Source organism: Plecotus auritus, assembly GCF_963455305.1.
Source record: "Plecotus auritus genome assembly, chromosome: 5".
NCBI classification, from domain to species: Eukaryota; Metazoa; Chordata; class Mammalia; order Chiroptera; family Vespertilionidae; genus Plecotus; species Plecotus auritus.
The window spans coordinates 104,412,359-104,429,280 of NC_137776.1; the positions used below are offsets into that span (position 1 = coordinate 104,412,359).

Here is a 16,922-nt window from a genome sequence, read left to right on the forward strand (position 1 = left end):
GGCAGATGAGACAGGTGACACCATCGGGTGGTAGAGATGGCAGATGAGACAGGTGACACCATCGGGTGGTAGAGATGGCAGATGAGACAGGTGACACCATCGGGTGGTAGAGGCGGCAGGGAGACAGGTGACACCATCGGGTGGTAGAGATGGCAGGTGAGACAGGTGACACCATCGGGTGGTAGAGATGGCAGATGAGACAGGTGACACCATCAGGTGGTAGAGATGGCAGATGAGACAGGTGACACCATCGGGTGGTAGAGGCGGCAGGGGACAGGTGACACCATCGGGTGGTAGAGGCAGCAGGGAGACAGGTGACACCATTGGGTGGTAGAAGCAGCAGAGACTCATGATGCCCAGCTTGCTGTAAGGCCCGTGGATGTGGCCCCAGGGCCCTGCACCTCCCCTCCAGAGGCCCCCCATCACCCCGCAGGCCTCGGGGAGCCCGCCTCAGCCAAGGAGGCCAACACCCGGATGGATGCCCCGCCAGCTCCAGCCCCTGTGCCCAGTGCCTCCGGCGAGACCCCTCAGCCTGCCCTGGGCCCGTCCCTCCCTCCTCTCCCTAATGCGGGCAGGTGACCATCAGATGTGTCAAGGGCCTGCTAAGACCCGAGTGGATTGGGCTGACACCTGCTCCCTCCCAGGCTCTAGGGCGCCCCCTGTGAAGGCAGGGAGGTTGGGACAGCTGCTCGCTGTGGCCCCTTTCCTCCCACCATGCCCTCCCTGTGATCTCTGGCCTGAGCCCGAATGATCGTGTTCCTGTCCCCAGCAGCACCTGTGAGCAGCACACGGGGCCCCGAGGGAGGCCGGGCAGCCTCGGGCTCACCTGCAGCAACCAGGGCCCCTCAGGTAGGTTGTTCTCTGCGTTGAGACCGTGAGAGGCTTGGCTAGGTGGTGGAGTTTGCTCTCTGCTGGTGTTCGTGTGGAATTGTTTCTTTTCTGTTTCTCAAGGATACCCTCGCGTCCACCATCCCTGCACATCTGGAGCCTGCAGACCAGAGCGGCGGGGCCCCCGGGGTGCTGACCCAGGGTGGCCAGGCCAGCCCCCCCCAACCCCCTGGTGCTCTGGCCTCAGGGTCCCCTCGGACGCAGCCAGGGCAGCGGGACAGCAGCTCTCCAGCCAAAACCGTGGGCCGGTTCTCCGTGGTCAGCACCCAGGACGAGTGGACCCTGGCCTCCCCCCACAGCCTGCGGTACTCAGCCCCGCCCGACGTGTACCTGGAGGAGGGGCTCCGCAGCCCCGATGTGAAGCTGGCCCTGCGGCGGGCACAGACAGCCTCCTCCCTCGAGGTCTGCCAGGAGCCCTTGTCCAGCGACTCTGGGGACGAGCGTGTACCTGGGAGGCCGCCGGCACTGAAGCCGGGCTCCCTGCCCCGCAGCAGTGGCAGCTCGGCTGGCGACTTCGTGAGAAAGGCTGCAGCCCTCCTGCACAGGTCGGCAGGGGCTGGCCCCCCGGGCCCTGAGGCCCCCCGCAGGGCGGGCGTGAAGGTCCCCACCATCAGCGTGACCTCCTTCCACTCCCAGTCGTCCTACATAAGCAGCGACAACGACTCAGAGCCTGAGGACGCGGACATCAGGAAGGAGCTGCAGAGTCTGCGAGAGAAGTAGGTCCCATGGGCGGGGCGCCGAGGACCAGGCTCTGCCATGCACCCTGGGGCCCAGGCCAGGTGCTGGGCAGCGATCGCTGCTGTGCTGCTGGCCTGGCCCCTGGTCTTGAGGCGGTGCCTCTTCACCCCCACAGCCGACCCTCCTGTGGCCTCAGCAAAACAGCAGGTGTCACCCAGACCAGGCCCCTCACGCTGCCTCTGAAGTGCGGCCACCACCTGGTCAGGGCCCCAGCCAGCTGCACCCTGGCCTCCTGGGCAGGAGGACCCCGCGTGGTTGCGACGGTGGGAGAGGCTGGGGTCCTGGAGAGAAGGCTGAGGGCAGAGAGCTCTGGGGTGGACCCAGGAGCTGCCCATAGGCCCAGGAGCCTGGCCAGCCTCTCCTGCTCCTCCCTCTGGGTGGGCGGGCAGGCACCCAGGAGGGGGCAGGAAAGCTTGCCTGCCCGGCCCCCGACCCCCTGCCCCCACCCCTTGAGGGGTGAGCCCCTCTCCCACCCTCTCATCCCAGCCCTGGGCACCCGATACCTGTTGCTCGCTGCCTTGGTGCCTTGTGTCAGACCCCTGGGCACCCTGTGGGGATACAGGTGCCTGCCTCCCCACCTGCATTTGCAGTTCTTAGGACCCCCAGAGCCCCATAATCTGAGAGGCCCACTTTGGGCAGGAGTTTCAGCGTGTGGGTCTCCCCCAAGTCCTGAATCAGACGCTCCCAGCTGACCAGGCATCTCTCCCCCACTCCAGCCAGCTTCCCCCTTGAAACTTCACACTCTGTGAATCTAATCTGATGCAATAGCACTTTTCTGTTTAGAGAATCATTTTTCTAAAATAAATCTGGCAGGCGTTGAAGACGTAATAGGAAAAATTAGAACTTCTTTTCCTTCTGCCTAACCACGAAAACACCTATTTCCCTGTCACACGCCAAGGGGATGGGCGCGGCTGCCCACAGCCAGTGCTGCCACCTCTTAGCAGAGGCTTCCCACCTGTGCGGCCTGCCAGGTCCGCTCTGCCCGTGGCGGGGGCGGGGGGGGGTGCCCGAGCTGGGAGCCCCTGGCAGGGTGGGGCTGGCTGACCACATGTCTCCACTCGCCCCTGCCCCTGCCGGGCCCTCTTGAGATGCCCCTGGCGCTCGCTCCCTTGCGGGGAGGAGAAATCAGCGGGTAAGCGAGGTGCCTCCCAGTTCCGAGTGCTGGCCGTTCTCCTTCTCACCTGTGATTATGAGCATAAACGTGTGACTGTGTCCATACCCAGCCTCCCCCGCAAAAAACAAAAACAAAAACAACCCAGCCGAGTCCAAGCCTGGAGGGAGCGCGGCTCTGAATAAATGCCGGCTCCTTTGAGCAGCCGCACTGCCCGGGTGCCTGCAGGCGGCCTGCCCCACACTCCTGTCCGCCTCCAGGCCCACCCAGCCCTCCTCTGCTCCCCCCTGCAGGCACCTGCGGGAGATCTCAGAGCTGCAGAGCCAGCAGAAGCAAGAGATAGAAGCCCTGTACCGCCGCCTGGGCAGGACCCTGCCCCCCAACCTGGGGCTCTTGCACACGGCCCCACCCGCCGGCCGCCGGAGGAAGGCCAGCAGGAGCAAGCTGAAGGCTGGGAGGCTGCTGACTCCACTGGTGCAGCAGCTCAAGGTCGTGGCCTCCAGCACAGGTCGGCCCTGTGCCTGCTGGGGGCTGGGCAGGTGGAGGCAGGTGCCCAGACCTGGAAGGGTGCTTCTTTACCCCTCATGCGAGCGGGACCACGGGGCTGTGGCCAGAGGAAAGGACCGAGCGGCAGGTCTGCTCTGCCCAGGAGCTGCAGCGAGGGAGAGAGGGAGAGAGGGAGGAGGCTCGGCCTCTCCAGAGCCGGGGCTGCTCTTCCCCATGGGCTCCGCCGCCCTACAGGGTGCTGCCGGGACCAGGCTGTTTCCTGGCATTTCTTAGACATATGTCACCTGCGGACAGGGGTGCTGAGCAGCTGCCTTGGGGGAGGGAAAGGGTGGTGAGGCCCCAGCCCTTGCCCTCAACCCCCAGCACTGAGGGTGCCCGCAGACCCCGAGTCCTTGCACCCCGGGGTAGAGACCCAGTGAGTTGAAATGCTCAGTTGCACCAGGTGGGAAGCTGGCCACAAGCCCTCCCTCTTGGCGTCGCATGGCACCTGCAGGGTGCGGGGCACAGGTGCAAAACCACAGGCCCCATGCCTGCCCTGGAGCTGACGGGACTAAGTAGTGAGGAGGAGGCTTGCCGGCCCCAAGCAGCCAGAGTCTCCGGAGCTGCCGTGTCCTTCCCATGCGTTTGCACGGGGCAAGCCCGACTCGGTGCTGTCGACCAGTGGAGACTGGTCATTTCTTTAATCCTCCCAACATACCCACGTGGGTCACCCAGCCACGTGCCCATGCCTGCAGGGCCTGGGCTTCCCCAAGGTCACCCAGCAACAAGCAGAGAGGACAGCTGCGCACCGTGCGGGCCGGGCTGCCCTTGGTGCCTCATAGTCCTGTCCCTTCTCCCCACCCAGGTCATTTGTCAGACTGCAGCCGCGCCCCTCTTGCCCAGGACCCCGCCAGGGCCGGGGCAGGGCCCGCAGCAGCGGCAGACTCCTGTGGGAAGGCAGTGCAGACCCAGCAGCCTTGCTCCGTGCGGGCCTCCTTGTCTGCAGACATCTGCTCCGGCTTAGCCAGTGACGGGGGCGGAGCCCACAGCCCAGGTGATTCCCAGCTTGCCCGCCTCTGAGCATGTGCTAGCCACGCAGGGCCATGTGGTGTAGCGGGGACGTGAGCTGTGGCCAAGGCTGCCGACAGCTTCTGAAAGAAGTGATCCTAGAGGTAGCCTTTGAATGAAAAGAGTGGGTGGCCACCCATCACAGTCTTGCTTTAAGTGGCTCAGAGGGAGGCGTGCTTGGCTAGAGCAACCTGGGGAAGGACCACTGAGGTTAGACGTGGCGTCTGCTGTGTGGTTTGTGCCGGGTGCCAGGCACTGCCCGCTCTGCCCTGCCCCGTTCCCTGCTAAACATGGGTCCAGAAGGGCTGCGGGGGGCCCAGGGCGCAGCTCTGGAGCTGGGAGTTGGGCCTTGAGGTGGAATGGCCATGGACACAGCAGCTGTGCGATGAGGCACTTCTCCCACGCCATCTCTGCAGAGGCGTGGGGACCTCAGCCACATCCGGTCCCTGCCCTGCCCCGCACGCGCTCCTGGGTCTGCCTCTCTCCACTCCAGCGCTTCCTCCTTTCCATTACGTGGTCAGTGGCTGTGGTCCTCGGGGCTGGGCGAGTGCAGCCGTGGATGCTAAGTGGCGAGGCTGGTGTGGCTGGTGGTGCAGGAGCAGCCCGAGACTGTACTTGATGCCTGTCTCTGTTCTCTTCCCTCTATATTCACTTGCAGGCTGGACGGTTTACCACCCAACGTCTGAGAGAGTGGCCCATAAGTCTAGTAGCAAACCTCGCGCTCGATTCCTCAGTGGACCCGTGTCTGTGTCCATCTGTCTGTATTTGTTCTTTTGTATTTTATCACCTCCTGGCCCTTGGTTCTCCCTCCCTGCTCCCTGTCTCCATCACCTCCATATGCTTTATAGGATGCCTCCCCTACGCCATTGAGCTCATTTATTTAATTTCAAAACAGAGCCTCGTCCACACCCACCCGTCTGGCCCCAGAAAGCACGGTGCATGCTCGCGGCTCTTGCCGGCACCGGCAGCACGTGCAGCGGCCCGCCCGAGCCCACGCAGACCCGCCCCGTCCCCAGGCCGTGCTGCACTTCTCTCGTCACCTTGTATTCTTGTGACGTTGGACATTTATTTCTGTTGAGATTGTGGCAAATACACACATCCACTGTCCCCAGTTCCAGCAACAACAAGACAGCCCGCCTTCTCTCCATGCATGACGTGCTTCACACGTGTCTGGACTTTGAAGACATGCATGTGAGCGAGATAGTGCTGGCAGGTCACCATAAAAGACCCGTGTCACAACATCCAGAACTCCCCCACCCCCCGCATGCGGACATGCTGAGCGCGCACGCCAGCTGGGACACCCAGCCCCTCCCCTCTGCTCGCCCCAGAACCTCCCAGCCCCGGGAGAGCTGGCCCCAGCCCCTCCGGGGTCTCTAGCTCCTGCACTGCACCTGGTGGCTCCCCCTCGCCTCAGGGCTAGCAAGGCAGCCGGCTGTGCAGCCCACAAGCCCCGTGACAGCACTCAGTCCCAGCCGCCCACGCCCCGGTGCCCTCCTGGGACCCGGACGTGCGCCCAGGAATGAGGTACCTGCTCAGGGCTCTCCCAAATTGTTTCTTATCCCTCTGGTGGATTGGCAAGTGAATCAAAAGCTGTGGGCTTCTAGATTTTTGTTTTTAACAGAAAAATTAAGCTTTTTGCCAATTGAATTGGACATGCTGGTTTGGGCATGTGGTCTTTTGCTTATACAATAAAGATACATTGTGCTTGCTGGGACCTGAGGCCATGCCCATGGGAGGCACCCATCCCCCGCAGAGGGCACGGGCTCCTCCCAGGCAGCAGGCCGGTGGCAGGCGGGGACCAGGGAGAAGGGCTCAGGGACTGCCCGGTGCTCCTCGTTCACGGACAGATGCTGGTTCAGCTTGGGGGGCATGGGCTGCTGGGTAGTTGCCGAGTCAGATGGGGGCCAGCTCTCTGTCACTGCTCTGACGTGTGCGTGGCTGCCCTGGGAGCTGTGGTGTGAGCGCATCTGGGTCCCCAGGTGTCTCCTGCGCAGAGGGCAACTTGGTCCCTGCGGGAGGGCCGCTGCCGCAGGTGGGCAGTACATGCGAGCAGGGGTTTCCCCAGGGCACCACGCCAGCCTCAGGCCATCACCACTTTCCCTGCAGAGCCACCTGGTTCTGCTTTTAGGGTTTCCTTTTTTTTCACTATAACTTATTGTTCCAACATAAAAGAAAAATTTGAGGCCTAGCAGGGACAAGGAGATTACGTTTTGCTTCTGCCCTGGCCCGGAGGAACGGAACGTGTGAGGCACAGCTTGGTGCAGACGGGCCTGGCCCGGGTGGTGGGTTTCAGGTGGCACCCGCTGCCGGGTTGGCCTGCTCCCTCGGGTGCTGTGAAGGTGATGATCCTGCTGTTTGCACAGCCCAGCCAGTTCTCAGGCCATGAAGTGGCCCCCCTAGCTCTGAGGCTGCGGTGAGGAGCGTGCGGCCTGCACTGGGCCCTCTGGTCTGGGGCATGAAGCTGTGAGCTCCCCAGCCGCTCTGCTGGGGCTGGAACACCCAGGACCCCTCCCTTCGGTCCTGGTACCGGCCCTTGGCTCCTGGAGCTCCTGTCTGCGGGTGCCTGGTGACCCAGGGGCCCACGACAGGGGAAGGACATTGGTCTGGGAGGGCTGAGAGGTTGGCCACGGGGAGGTGGAGCAGAGCTGGAGTCAGGGTTGCAAGCCCCACCTACGCTGGAGGGAAAGCAGAGTTTTGGTTCTCCCTCCTGAAAGGAACAGGAGACAAGTCTTTAGAAAAGTAGCTCTGTGTAAAGTTTGGAAGCTCCCCTGGAACTCAGAGATGAAGGAGGTGGGGGATGGGTGGTGGCTCCACAGAGATGTGGGCTGTGCCAGGCGCTGGGAGGCGGTGCCTATGGGAGAGGCAGCCAGGCCTGGGCTGAGAGCAAGGTGGGCACAGCCTCAGCAGCTCGGGTGGGCGGGCGTCCAGGGCAGGCAGACCCTGCTGACTTCCTGAGCTGCTGCTCATCCTGCAAGCCCCCTGCCCCGTGAACGGCCTGGGGCCGCCGGGTCGGGTTGCGGAATGATGGTGTCCTAGAGTCCTGTTGTCAGCCCCGTTGGCCTCCTCCCCCTCCCAGAGGCAGGGCTCATGTCATTGCCGAGTCAGGGGACCATCGTGTGCTCCGTGCCTTTGGCCACGTGCCCGGTGTTTTTTTTCCTTTTTTTTCTTTTTTTCAGCAAGGTTGTCTCTGGGACCCCAAGGCCCGCCTTAGCCTGGTGTGTTTCCCTCCCGCCCTCCCTGTGAGGACCCGCTGCGGTGGATGTGGGAGAGGGCCCGGGGGGATGGAGGGGTCCAAGGAGGAGAGCCTCCATGCAGCCCCTGCACCTTCGCTCATGCAGGTCGAATGGGTGAGCGCTGGCCCCGCAGGCTGTCCCAGGGGCCGGCCCCTGTGCTTGGGGCCTGTGCGTCCCAGACAGGGCTGCTGCCCAGTTCCTGCTCCACAAACCAGTTCTGGCACTTTCCTCAGCTTGAGAGGTTGGTGGCTCAGTACATAGACACACAGAGCAGTGCATTGGTGCAACCCCCTGTTTTCCTCTCTGTGCCAGACCGAGTGTGTACTGCCACTGTCAAGGTGTATGACCCCTCGGCGACGTGCCTCATCATGGGGTGGGGAGCCCCACAGGGCCGGCCCTCCTACAGCATTTGAGCACCATGGCAGAGGCAGGTGTGGGTGACTGTGGGCCCAGCCCATTTATAAGCAGCCCCCCTCCTGCACCCTCGAGTTGGAGGCATCGCCTGGCAGGCAGCCAGCCAGAGGCCGGGGGAGGTGGAGGCAGGCGCCCACAGGCTGGCTCTCCACGCCAGGAGCAGCCCCTGTGCCTGTGCCAGGTGCATGTGGGGCAAAGGCGGGCCGCTTGGCACCCCTGACACCACGCGCTGACAGGACGGCTGCACGGCCTCGGTGCTGCCCGCAGGCAGGAGAGCGGCTGTCCCGCCTGCGTGGACCTTCCCGAGTGTTCTGGGGCCTGCAGGCTGGCTCGTCTCTTCCCAGGGCCTTGGCCGAGGACGGAGTCCTGCAGGGACAACCTGCTCTCCACAGGAAACTAGGGGTGGGGCTGGTCTGCTTTTCACCCCTACACCCCCGAGGCGTCCTCGGGTTCCTTGTGAGGCCTGTGTCAGCCCCGTGTGGCTCCTGGCGCCCTCGCTGCTGCCAAAGCCTTGCGGGTGGGAGCCAGGCGCACCGAGCAGCCAGGGCAGGGCGGTTGGGCGCAGACCCGGGGACAGGCTGAGGGGCAGGGCTGTGGGCGCCAGCACACGGTGGCCGCTCTGCCTCAGCCCAGTGGCATGAGCGCAGAGCATGGCGGATGAGCTGATGGTATTTGAAGTCCAGCGGAGGGCCTGGAACGGCTGTGCTCGGCTTCCACGGGCCTGTCAGGTGTGGGGTGGGGGCCTGGATGGCTCTCCACCCTGAGCACAGGGTTCCGGTGGCTGCCCTGGCCCTGGGTTTCCAGTGAGGTCTCTGGGCTTTCACTGCAGGCCCTCCACCTGGCCGCGGGTGGCCGTCACACGGGAGGACGGGAGCCAGCCCTGCCCCAGAACGGCGGCCGCTCAGAACTCGTCCGGCTGTGGAGACCTGGCTGGTGTTTAGTCCCATGTTCTGGGTCACCGGTTGGGGCCTACTGCAGTCTAGGTGCTAAGGCTCACCCCCTCTCCCCCAAGAACATGACGGGGAGTATGTAGACAGGCTCTGGGGTGGCCATGCGCCCTGCGGCCCCGGGACCATCACACAGGCCCTTCAAGGCTCACCCCCTGGCGGTGGGTCTGGGTGCTGCTTGTCCCTTCGCTTTTCTGTGCTCGTTAGAGACGGCAGGATGAATGAGAGCCCAGTGTGCTGTCCTGCCCTCACTCAGGGTGCGTGGCTTGCCTTCCAGGGCTCGTGCTGGGGGGCTGCAGCGCCTCCGGGAGCAGCATGGTTGTGCGCAGGGCCTGCTGCTGTGAGGGCCGTGGGCAGGAACAGACCCTCCGCTGGCGCAGCCTTGCTGAGTGACCTTGGGGATGCCCGAGCCCCCTGCCTGTCCCACCTCAGCTCCTGACTCCCGGAGTCCCTCCCGCTCTCCGCTCTCCGGTTGGGCACAGACTGTCAGGGCCGCCAAAGCTGAGGTCAGCGTGTGCCGTCTGTCGGCACAGACAGGCTCTGGGACCGCAGGGCCGGCAGCCTGTGGCGGGGCCTCGACCTGCCTGCTGGGTAGGAGATACCAGACAAGACCCAGTGGAAGAGAATCATCCCCTGCCTCTCCCACCCTGGACAGGACTGCTGCCTTCCCTCCTGCCGGCCGCTGGCCTCAGCCCGCAAAACAATGTATCTTTTTGCACTTGGAAAACCCCGTGGCCTGAGGGCCAGGACGGCTCCAGAGCCAGCTCACTCCTGGCGCGGCCAGGGGCTCCCAGAGCCCTACCTTAGAGCTGAGTGGTGAGCGCTGCCCTTTTCTTGGTTTGGTTTCTTTTTCTTTTCTTTTTTGGGATGTGTTTCTAGAGATGCACACTCTTCTCTCTGAACGTGGGCTTGGCCTGCACCTCCGCCCTCAGCGAGCTCGCCAGCTGCACCCTGAGCCAGGGGCACCCTGAGCCCGAGCCCGAGGCCGTCCTTCCACTCCGGCCTGCTGGCCCCTGCTCCTCCTCGCACACCGACGACTCGCTTAGAATGGCTTGTCCCGTGCTCCTGTCTGGCCTAACCCTGTGGTCTGTGTCGTTCTCTCTCCCTTGCAGGGTCTGCCTTGAAGCGTCTCTGTCTAGGCAAAGAGCACAGCAGTCGTAATTATCGGTTTTTCACTCGTCTGCTCTCCATCGCATGGGCTTTCTGTGGCTAGTGCCCCTTGGCTTCCGTGGCCGCCTGCAACCACAGGGCCAGCGGGCAGGCAGGCATGGGCCTGCACTGTGCCCGCCCTCCGTGGGCATCGCTCACCACTGCCTGGCGAGGCAGCCCCTGGCGGTGCCCCTTTGCGTCTCTGTGGGTCTGAGTGTGCATTCCGGCCAGTTCACCTCTAACAGGCTGGTCTCCGGAACATCACACGTTACCCATCACTGATTGGCTCCTTTTCTAAAAACTAGGAAGGAGTATTCCCGTGAGGTGCTCAGGACAGTGCCAGAGGAGGATGCGGGGCAGAGCGGGACCACCTACCTGGGCCGCCCGCCGCTCATCTCGTGCCTTTTTATTTTTCTTCCTTTTTTTCTTTTCTAACTGAAACATTCATGTAGATACAGCTCATGTGTTTAGAATCTCATTACTAATGTTCAACTGTTGTGTCTGCTTTTTTGTTGCTAGCCACTAAAGTAGACTACATTTTGCAATAGCTTGTTTGAAGAGATGGTCATTAGGTTATTTTTAAATGCAGAACTTAAAAAAGTGGCCTATTCAAAATTGCCAACCAGAAATTAATATGTTGAAGAAAGGGAGGGCACCATTTTTTTAAAAGTGAAACGTCCTGTTTTGGTCATTTAAAACACACCTTTTAGTGACGTGGGGAGTGCCCAGCTCTCTGAGCCGCGGCTGGGCCTCCACAGCCTTACTCCTGCTCCAGCTATGGGTGGCAGCCTCAGGTGGCGCCCAGATGGTGGGCCCATTGCGGGTGGAAGCCTCTAGGTTTGTGCCCTTTATCACACCTTCCCCAATGCTCTGGCAAGGAGAGTTGCAATTTCTGTGTCTTAAATTCAAGCACCAAGCCATTTAAGTCACAGGAATGCCAGCGATCCACCCACAGCAGCAGCTGTGTGCCCAGAGCAGCCCCTTGGCGTCCTAATGTCAGAGCTGAGCGTGCTGGCCTGGACGGGTTGCCTCCCATCTGCGCCAGGAGTTTCCTTCCTGAGCTCTCCCGGGTCTGCAGGCCGAGCAGCGTGGGCACAGAGTGGATGCTGCTGCAGCGGCCCTGTCCCCTGCCTGATTGATGAGGGGGTGTCGGCCCAAGCCCCTGTGGCCTGTGGAAGTGCTTCACACACCCACAATTGGCATGTGGGTTACTAATGCAGACCATCTCCTGAAGCAAGGTGTTGCCTGGCCTGCGCGAGATCATTGAGTGATGCAGCTGGCCCTGTTGCTGGTGGCGAGGCCATCAACGCTGCCTGTGTGTGCCTCCCCAGGGTCCTCCACCAGCAGTCTGGCCCCAGGCCCTGAGCCGGGCCTCCCCGCTGCCCTGCACGCCCAGGCGCAGGTGAACAACAGCAACAACAAAAAGGGCACGTTCACGGACGACCTGCATAGGCTGGTGGACCAGTGGGCCAGCCAGACAGCGGGGGCTCCGCAGCTGAAGCCGTCACTGAACCAGCTGAAGCAGACGCAGAAGCTGCACAACATGGAGGCAACAGCTGGCTGGCCCCCAGCCTCCAGCGAGGTTCCGGCTGTAAGTGGGGCGTGGCGGGGTCAAAGGGACCGGGCTGTGACCTCAGATTTCAGCAGAGCAGCAGCTCTCAGCCTGGCATGGGTACATCTAGGTGGGCTGCCCCAGATCTGGTGACCTCAGGCTAGAGATGTAGGGGGGCCTGCATACTGCCCTCAGGGGCACCCCTTGTTAGGTTCGGGTGCAGGTGGGCAGAAGCCAGGAGCTGTTGTCTGACCTTGTCACGTGATGTGTTCCTGTGTCGGGGCTGTGCGTCTGCACCCCGCACGGAGGGGTGCTCCCCGTTTTAGTGTTCCAGAGGGGTTTGTGCAAGGTGTGCTCTTTCTGAAGTGTTTAGCGAAGTTCGCTGGTGAGACTGTCTGGTCTCAAAGTTCTTTTTTGAGTGTGGAAGGTCCTCCTGTGACCTTTTATTTTGAAAAATTTCAAACACCTGGGGCAGTTCAAAATTCTGCAAGGAGCTCTCATGTGCCTCCTGCCTGCACGCTGTGGTTGACCTTTTGCTGTTTTTTATCCCAGGCCTCCATCCCATGAGGGTAAGGTTTCGTTAATGGATTCCATTTCTTTTATAGTTTTAGAACCATGTGGAGTTTCTCTTTCTGTTAAACTCTGCTTTTCTAGCAATTGGTACTTCTCTAAATTTATCCAAGTTTTCACATTAATTGGCATTAAAGTTCATAACCTCTCCCATGGTCTGCAGGGAGGCAGCAAGGCAGCTGTGCACCCCCCTTCAGGGCTTGTGAACGGCATTCGCCTTTTCAAGCAACTCTTCTTAGCTCTGATATTCTTTATTGTATGTTTCATGAAGTTCTTCCTCTTAGGCTTTCTTTCCTTCTGTCTGTGGGTTACCGTTTTTTGTACAGAAAGTTTCTTGAGATGTGCAGTTCCTTTTTTCTCTTAGAGCACAGGCTTTAGGCTGCGAAATTCCCTCTCATTATTTTAGCTGCAGCCCCAAGTTTCTGTTATGTAGCATTTTCTTTGACCTTCAGTTCAAAATATTTGCAATTTCCACTATGATTTTAAATACTATAATTATTAATTTCCTCGTGATCTTTGTATAACCATTTGTTTTTTGTTTTGTTTTTTTGTCTAATTGAACTGATGAGAACAAACTTTGAGTGTTTTCAGTTTGTTAAACATTGCGGGACTGGCTGTCTGACCCAGGCTGTCAGTCTTGATCATTGCTGCATGGAGGACGGAGGCCCGCCCCTTTCATTCCCTCAGACGGCCACTCCCAGCCTGAGCCTTACTTACTTCTTTCCTGGTGCTGGCAGCACCTCCTGGCAGGCACACCTCCGTTAGTCTGACTCCTCATGTCCATTCTCCCTTATTCTGCAGCAAAGCTGAGACCCTTACCCTGGCCCCAGGCCCTGTGGAGCCCACACCTGGACAGGCCATCCGCTCCACTGCTGGCCCCACGCTGCTCAGCCTGGGCCACGCCTCATCCTCCCGCAGCTGCTAATCCTGCTGCTCAGATGGCTGAGATTCTCACTAATGGTTTTGTTTGTTTGTTTCTTTATTATTTTTTGTGGTAAATCTAAATAACAAAATTTACCAGTTTAATCATTTTGAGTGTGTGGTTCAGTAGCATTAAGAATATTCACAATGTTGTACAGCCATCACACTGTCCACATCTAGACCATTTTCATTATCCCAGACAGAAGCGGTGCATCAGAACTAGCCCTGCTCCGGGCTCTGGCTGCCCAGCCCGGTAACTCCTCTGCTTCCTGCTCCCATGAGTGTGGCAAGGCTGGCACCTCCTGGAAGTGGAATCACATAGCCTTTGCCCTTTCCTCTGGCTTTCTGCACTTGGAGTTTTCAAGGTGCATTCGTGTTGTAGCATGTTTTAGAACTTCATTCTTTCCCCCCTAATTTTTAAAGATTGTGGTAAATTATATATAACAAAATTTGCCATCCTAATCATTTTAAGTGCCAGTTCATTGGCATTAAATACATTAACATTGTTGTTCAACCATCACCACCATCCATCTCCAGAATTGGTTTATCTTGCACAACTGAAATTCTGTACCCATTGAAAATAACTCCCTATAGAAGCCCCGCCCCTGGCAACCACCATCTGTCTTCTGTCTTTATGAATCTGACTACTCTAGGTCCAGTCCCCATATAAGTGGAATCATACAGTATTTGTCATTTTATAATTGGCTTATTTTATCCTGCATAATGCTCTCACGGTTCATCTGTATTGTAGTATGTGGCAGAATGTCCTTCCTTTTAAGGCTGAATAATATTCCATGTGTATACAACACATTTTGTTTATTCACTGCTCCATCCATGGACACTTGGGTTGCTTCTGCCTTTTAGCTGTTTTGAATAATGCTGCTATGAACATGTTTGAGACCCTGCTTTGAGTTCTTTCAATCCATATACCCAGCAGTGGAATCACTAGATCACATGGTAATTCTATTTTTAATTTTTTGAGGAATTGCCAAATTGTTTTTCATGGTGGTTGAACCATTTTATGTTCCCACCATCAATACACAGAGGTTCCAGTTTCTCCTCATTTTTGTCAATATTTTCTATTGTCTTCTTTTTTAAATAGTAGCCATCCTAATAGGTATGAGGTGTAGTATCTCATTGTAGCTTTAATTTGCATTTCTGTAATGATTAGTGATGTTGAAATGTTTTCATGTGCTTATTGGCCTTTTGTATATCTTCTTTGGAAAAATAACAATTCAAGTCCTTTACCCATTTTAAAATAGCATTGCTTTTTTGTTGTTGAGTTTTAGGAGTTCTGTATTCTGGATATAAATACCTTACCAGACATATGGTTTGCAAATATTTTGTGGCATTGTGTGGGTTGCTTTTTTACTCTGTGGACAGTGCCTTTTGATGCACAAAAGTTTTTAATTTTCATGAAGACCAATTTATCTATTTTTTTCTTTTGTTGCCTCTGTCTTTGGTGTCATATCCAAGAAATCATTGCCAAATCCAATGTCATGAAGATTCCCCTATGATTCCTTCTAGGAGTTTAATAATTTTAGCTCTTATGTTTATCCCTGTAATCCATTCTTTTGCATGTGGATATCCAGTTTTCCTAGCAATATTTGTTGAAAAGACTGTCCTTTCTCCATTGAATGGACTTGGCACCCTTGCTAAAAGTCAATTGACCAAATGTGCAAAGGTTAATTCTGTATTCTCTATTCTATTCCATTGGTCTATATGTCTCTCCTTTTGCTAGTATCATACTATTTTGATTTCTGTAGCTTTATGGTAAGTTTTGAAACCAGGAAGTGTAAGTCCTCCAACTTTGTGTTTCTTTTTCAAGACTGTTTTGGTTATTGGCCATCCCTCGAGGATCCTAATGATGTGTGTGTGTGTGTGTGTGCGCGCGCGCACATGCGCATGCTTTTAGGATGGCTTTTTTATTTTTTGAAAAAATGCCATTGAGACTTTAATAGTGATTGCATTGAATCTGTATATCACTTTGGGTAGTATTAACATATTAACAATACTAAGTCTTTCAATCCATAAACATTGCATGCCTTATTTGTGTCTTTCTTAATTTCTTTTTGCAATGTTTTTTAGTTTTCAGTGTGTTACTCTTTCAACTCCTTATATTTACTCCTAAGTATTCTATTCTTTTTTTTCCTTATTTTTTTAATTTTTTTAATAAATCTTTATTGTTCAGATTATTACAGGTGTTCCTCTTTTTTTTCCCCCATAGCTCCCCTACACCTGATTCCCCACCCCACCCCATGCCCTTTACCCCTGCCACTGTCTTCATCCATAGGTGTAAGATTTTTGTCCAGTCTCTTCCTGCACCCCTCACACCCCCTTCCCCCTGAGAATTGTCATTCCACTCCCTTTCTATGTCCCTGATTCTATTATATTAACCAGTCCATTCTGTTCTTCAGATTTTTTATTCACTTGATTTTTAGATTCACTTGTTGGTAGGTATGTATTTGATGTCATTTTGTTGTTCATAATTTTTATCTTTACCTTTTTCTTCTTCTTAAAGAATACCCTTCAGCATTTCTTATTTATACTATTGTGAATATATTGTTTTCTTAATTTATTTTTTAGATTATTCATCATTCATGCATGGAAATACAACTGATTTTGTACCCTGAAACTTGCTAAATTTATGAATTAGCTCTAACAGTTTTTTTGGTGGATTTTTAGCGTCATCTACATATAAGATCATGTCACCTCTGCATAGAGATAATTTTACTTTTCCTTTCCAATATTGTTGCCTTTTACTTATTTTTTTTCTTGCCTAATTTCTATGGCTAGACCTTCTAATGCTGTATTGAATAGAAGTGGCAAAAGCAAGGATCCTTGTCTTGTTTCTAATTTTAAATCTTTTACCATTGAATATGATATTAGTTATGTGTTTTTTAGATATATATATCTGGCCTTTATGATATTGAGGAAGTGCATTCTATTTCTGGTTTCTTGAGTGCTTTTATCATGAAAGAGTGTTAATTTTGTCAAATACTTTTTCTGCATTAATTATGAATGGTATATCACATTGATTTTCATATGCTAAACCAGCCTTGCATTCCTGGGATAAAACCCACCTAGTATATAAATACTCTGCTCCTCCATATTTCTATCCTACCCTCTTTGTATTAGAAGGAGTGTATACTCCTTCTAATATGCTACTGAATTCATTTTGCTAATATATATTTTTTCTTCTTTTTGCTAATATTTTATTGAAGTTTTTGCCATCAATATTCATCAGGAGTATTAATCTGTAATTTTCTTGTGTTGATTTATCTGGTTTTGGTATCAGGATAATGCTGGCCACATAGATTGAGTTAGGAAGTGTTCCCACCTCTTCAACTTTTTAGAAGAGTTTAAGAAAGATTTGGTGTTCTTTCTCTTTTAAACTGTAGAATTCACCAGTGAAGTCATCTGGTCCTGGGCTTTTCTTTTTTGAGAGGTTTTTGATTACTGATTCAATTTCACTATTGTTATAGGTCTATTCAGATTTTCTGTTTCTTCTTAAGTGAGTTATGGTAAAAGAAATCTTTCTGTTTTATGTGAGTTATCTAGTTTGGTAGGTAAAACTTTGTCAATTTGTTCATATTTTCAAAGAATTAATTTTGGTTTCATTGATTTTTCTCTATTGTTTTTCTATTCTTTATTTTGTTTATTTTTATTATAATATACAATTAGTTTATTAATTTAAGATCTTCCATTTTTTAATGTAGGATTTACAGCTATAAATTTCCCTCTGAGAATTTCTTTCTCTTTATCTGAAATATAGATGTGTTGTCTCTTCATTTGTCCCAAAGTATTTTCTAATTTTCCTATGATTACTTCTTTGACCCTTTGGT

General features: G+C 55.0%; 1 protein-coding gene across 20 annotated transcripts in view; it reads left to right on the forward strand.

Annotated features, from left to right (window-relative positions):
* The window catches only part of WNK2 (WNK lysine deficient protein kinase 2), a 116,900-nt gene that overhangs the window by 89,152 nt on the left and 10,826 nt on the right, over nucleotides 1-16,922 (forward strand). For 6 of the 20 annotated variants that reach the window (XM_080669838.1, XM_080669823.1, XM_080669822.1 and 3 more), the window contains exons 22-28: nucleotides 770-849; nucleotides 952-1,604; nucleotides 3,031-3,245; nucleotides 4,089-4,277; nucleotides 4,950-5,048; nucleotides 9,998-10,042; nucleotides 11,366-11,625. In XM_080669838.1, coding sequence (XP_080525964.1) covers nucleotides 770-849; nucleotides 952-1,604; nucleotides 3,031-3,245; nucleotides 4,089-4,277; nucleotides 4,950-5,048; nucleotides 9,998-10,042; nucleotides 11,366-11,625 — 1,541 coding nt within the window. The remainder of the gene's footprint in view (nucleotides 1-769; nucleotides 850-951; nucleotides 1,605-3,030; nucleotides 3,246-4,088; nucleotides 4,278-4,949; nucleotides 5,049-9,997; nucleotides 10,043-11,365; nucleotides 11,626-16,922) is intronic. The other 14 variants (XM_080669840.1, XM_080669824.1, XM_080669833.1 and 11 more) reach the window with 5 other exon arrangements.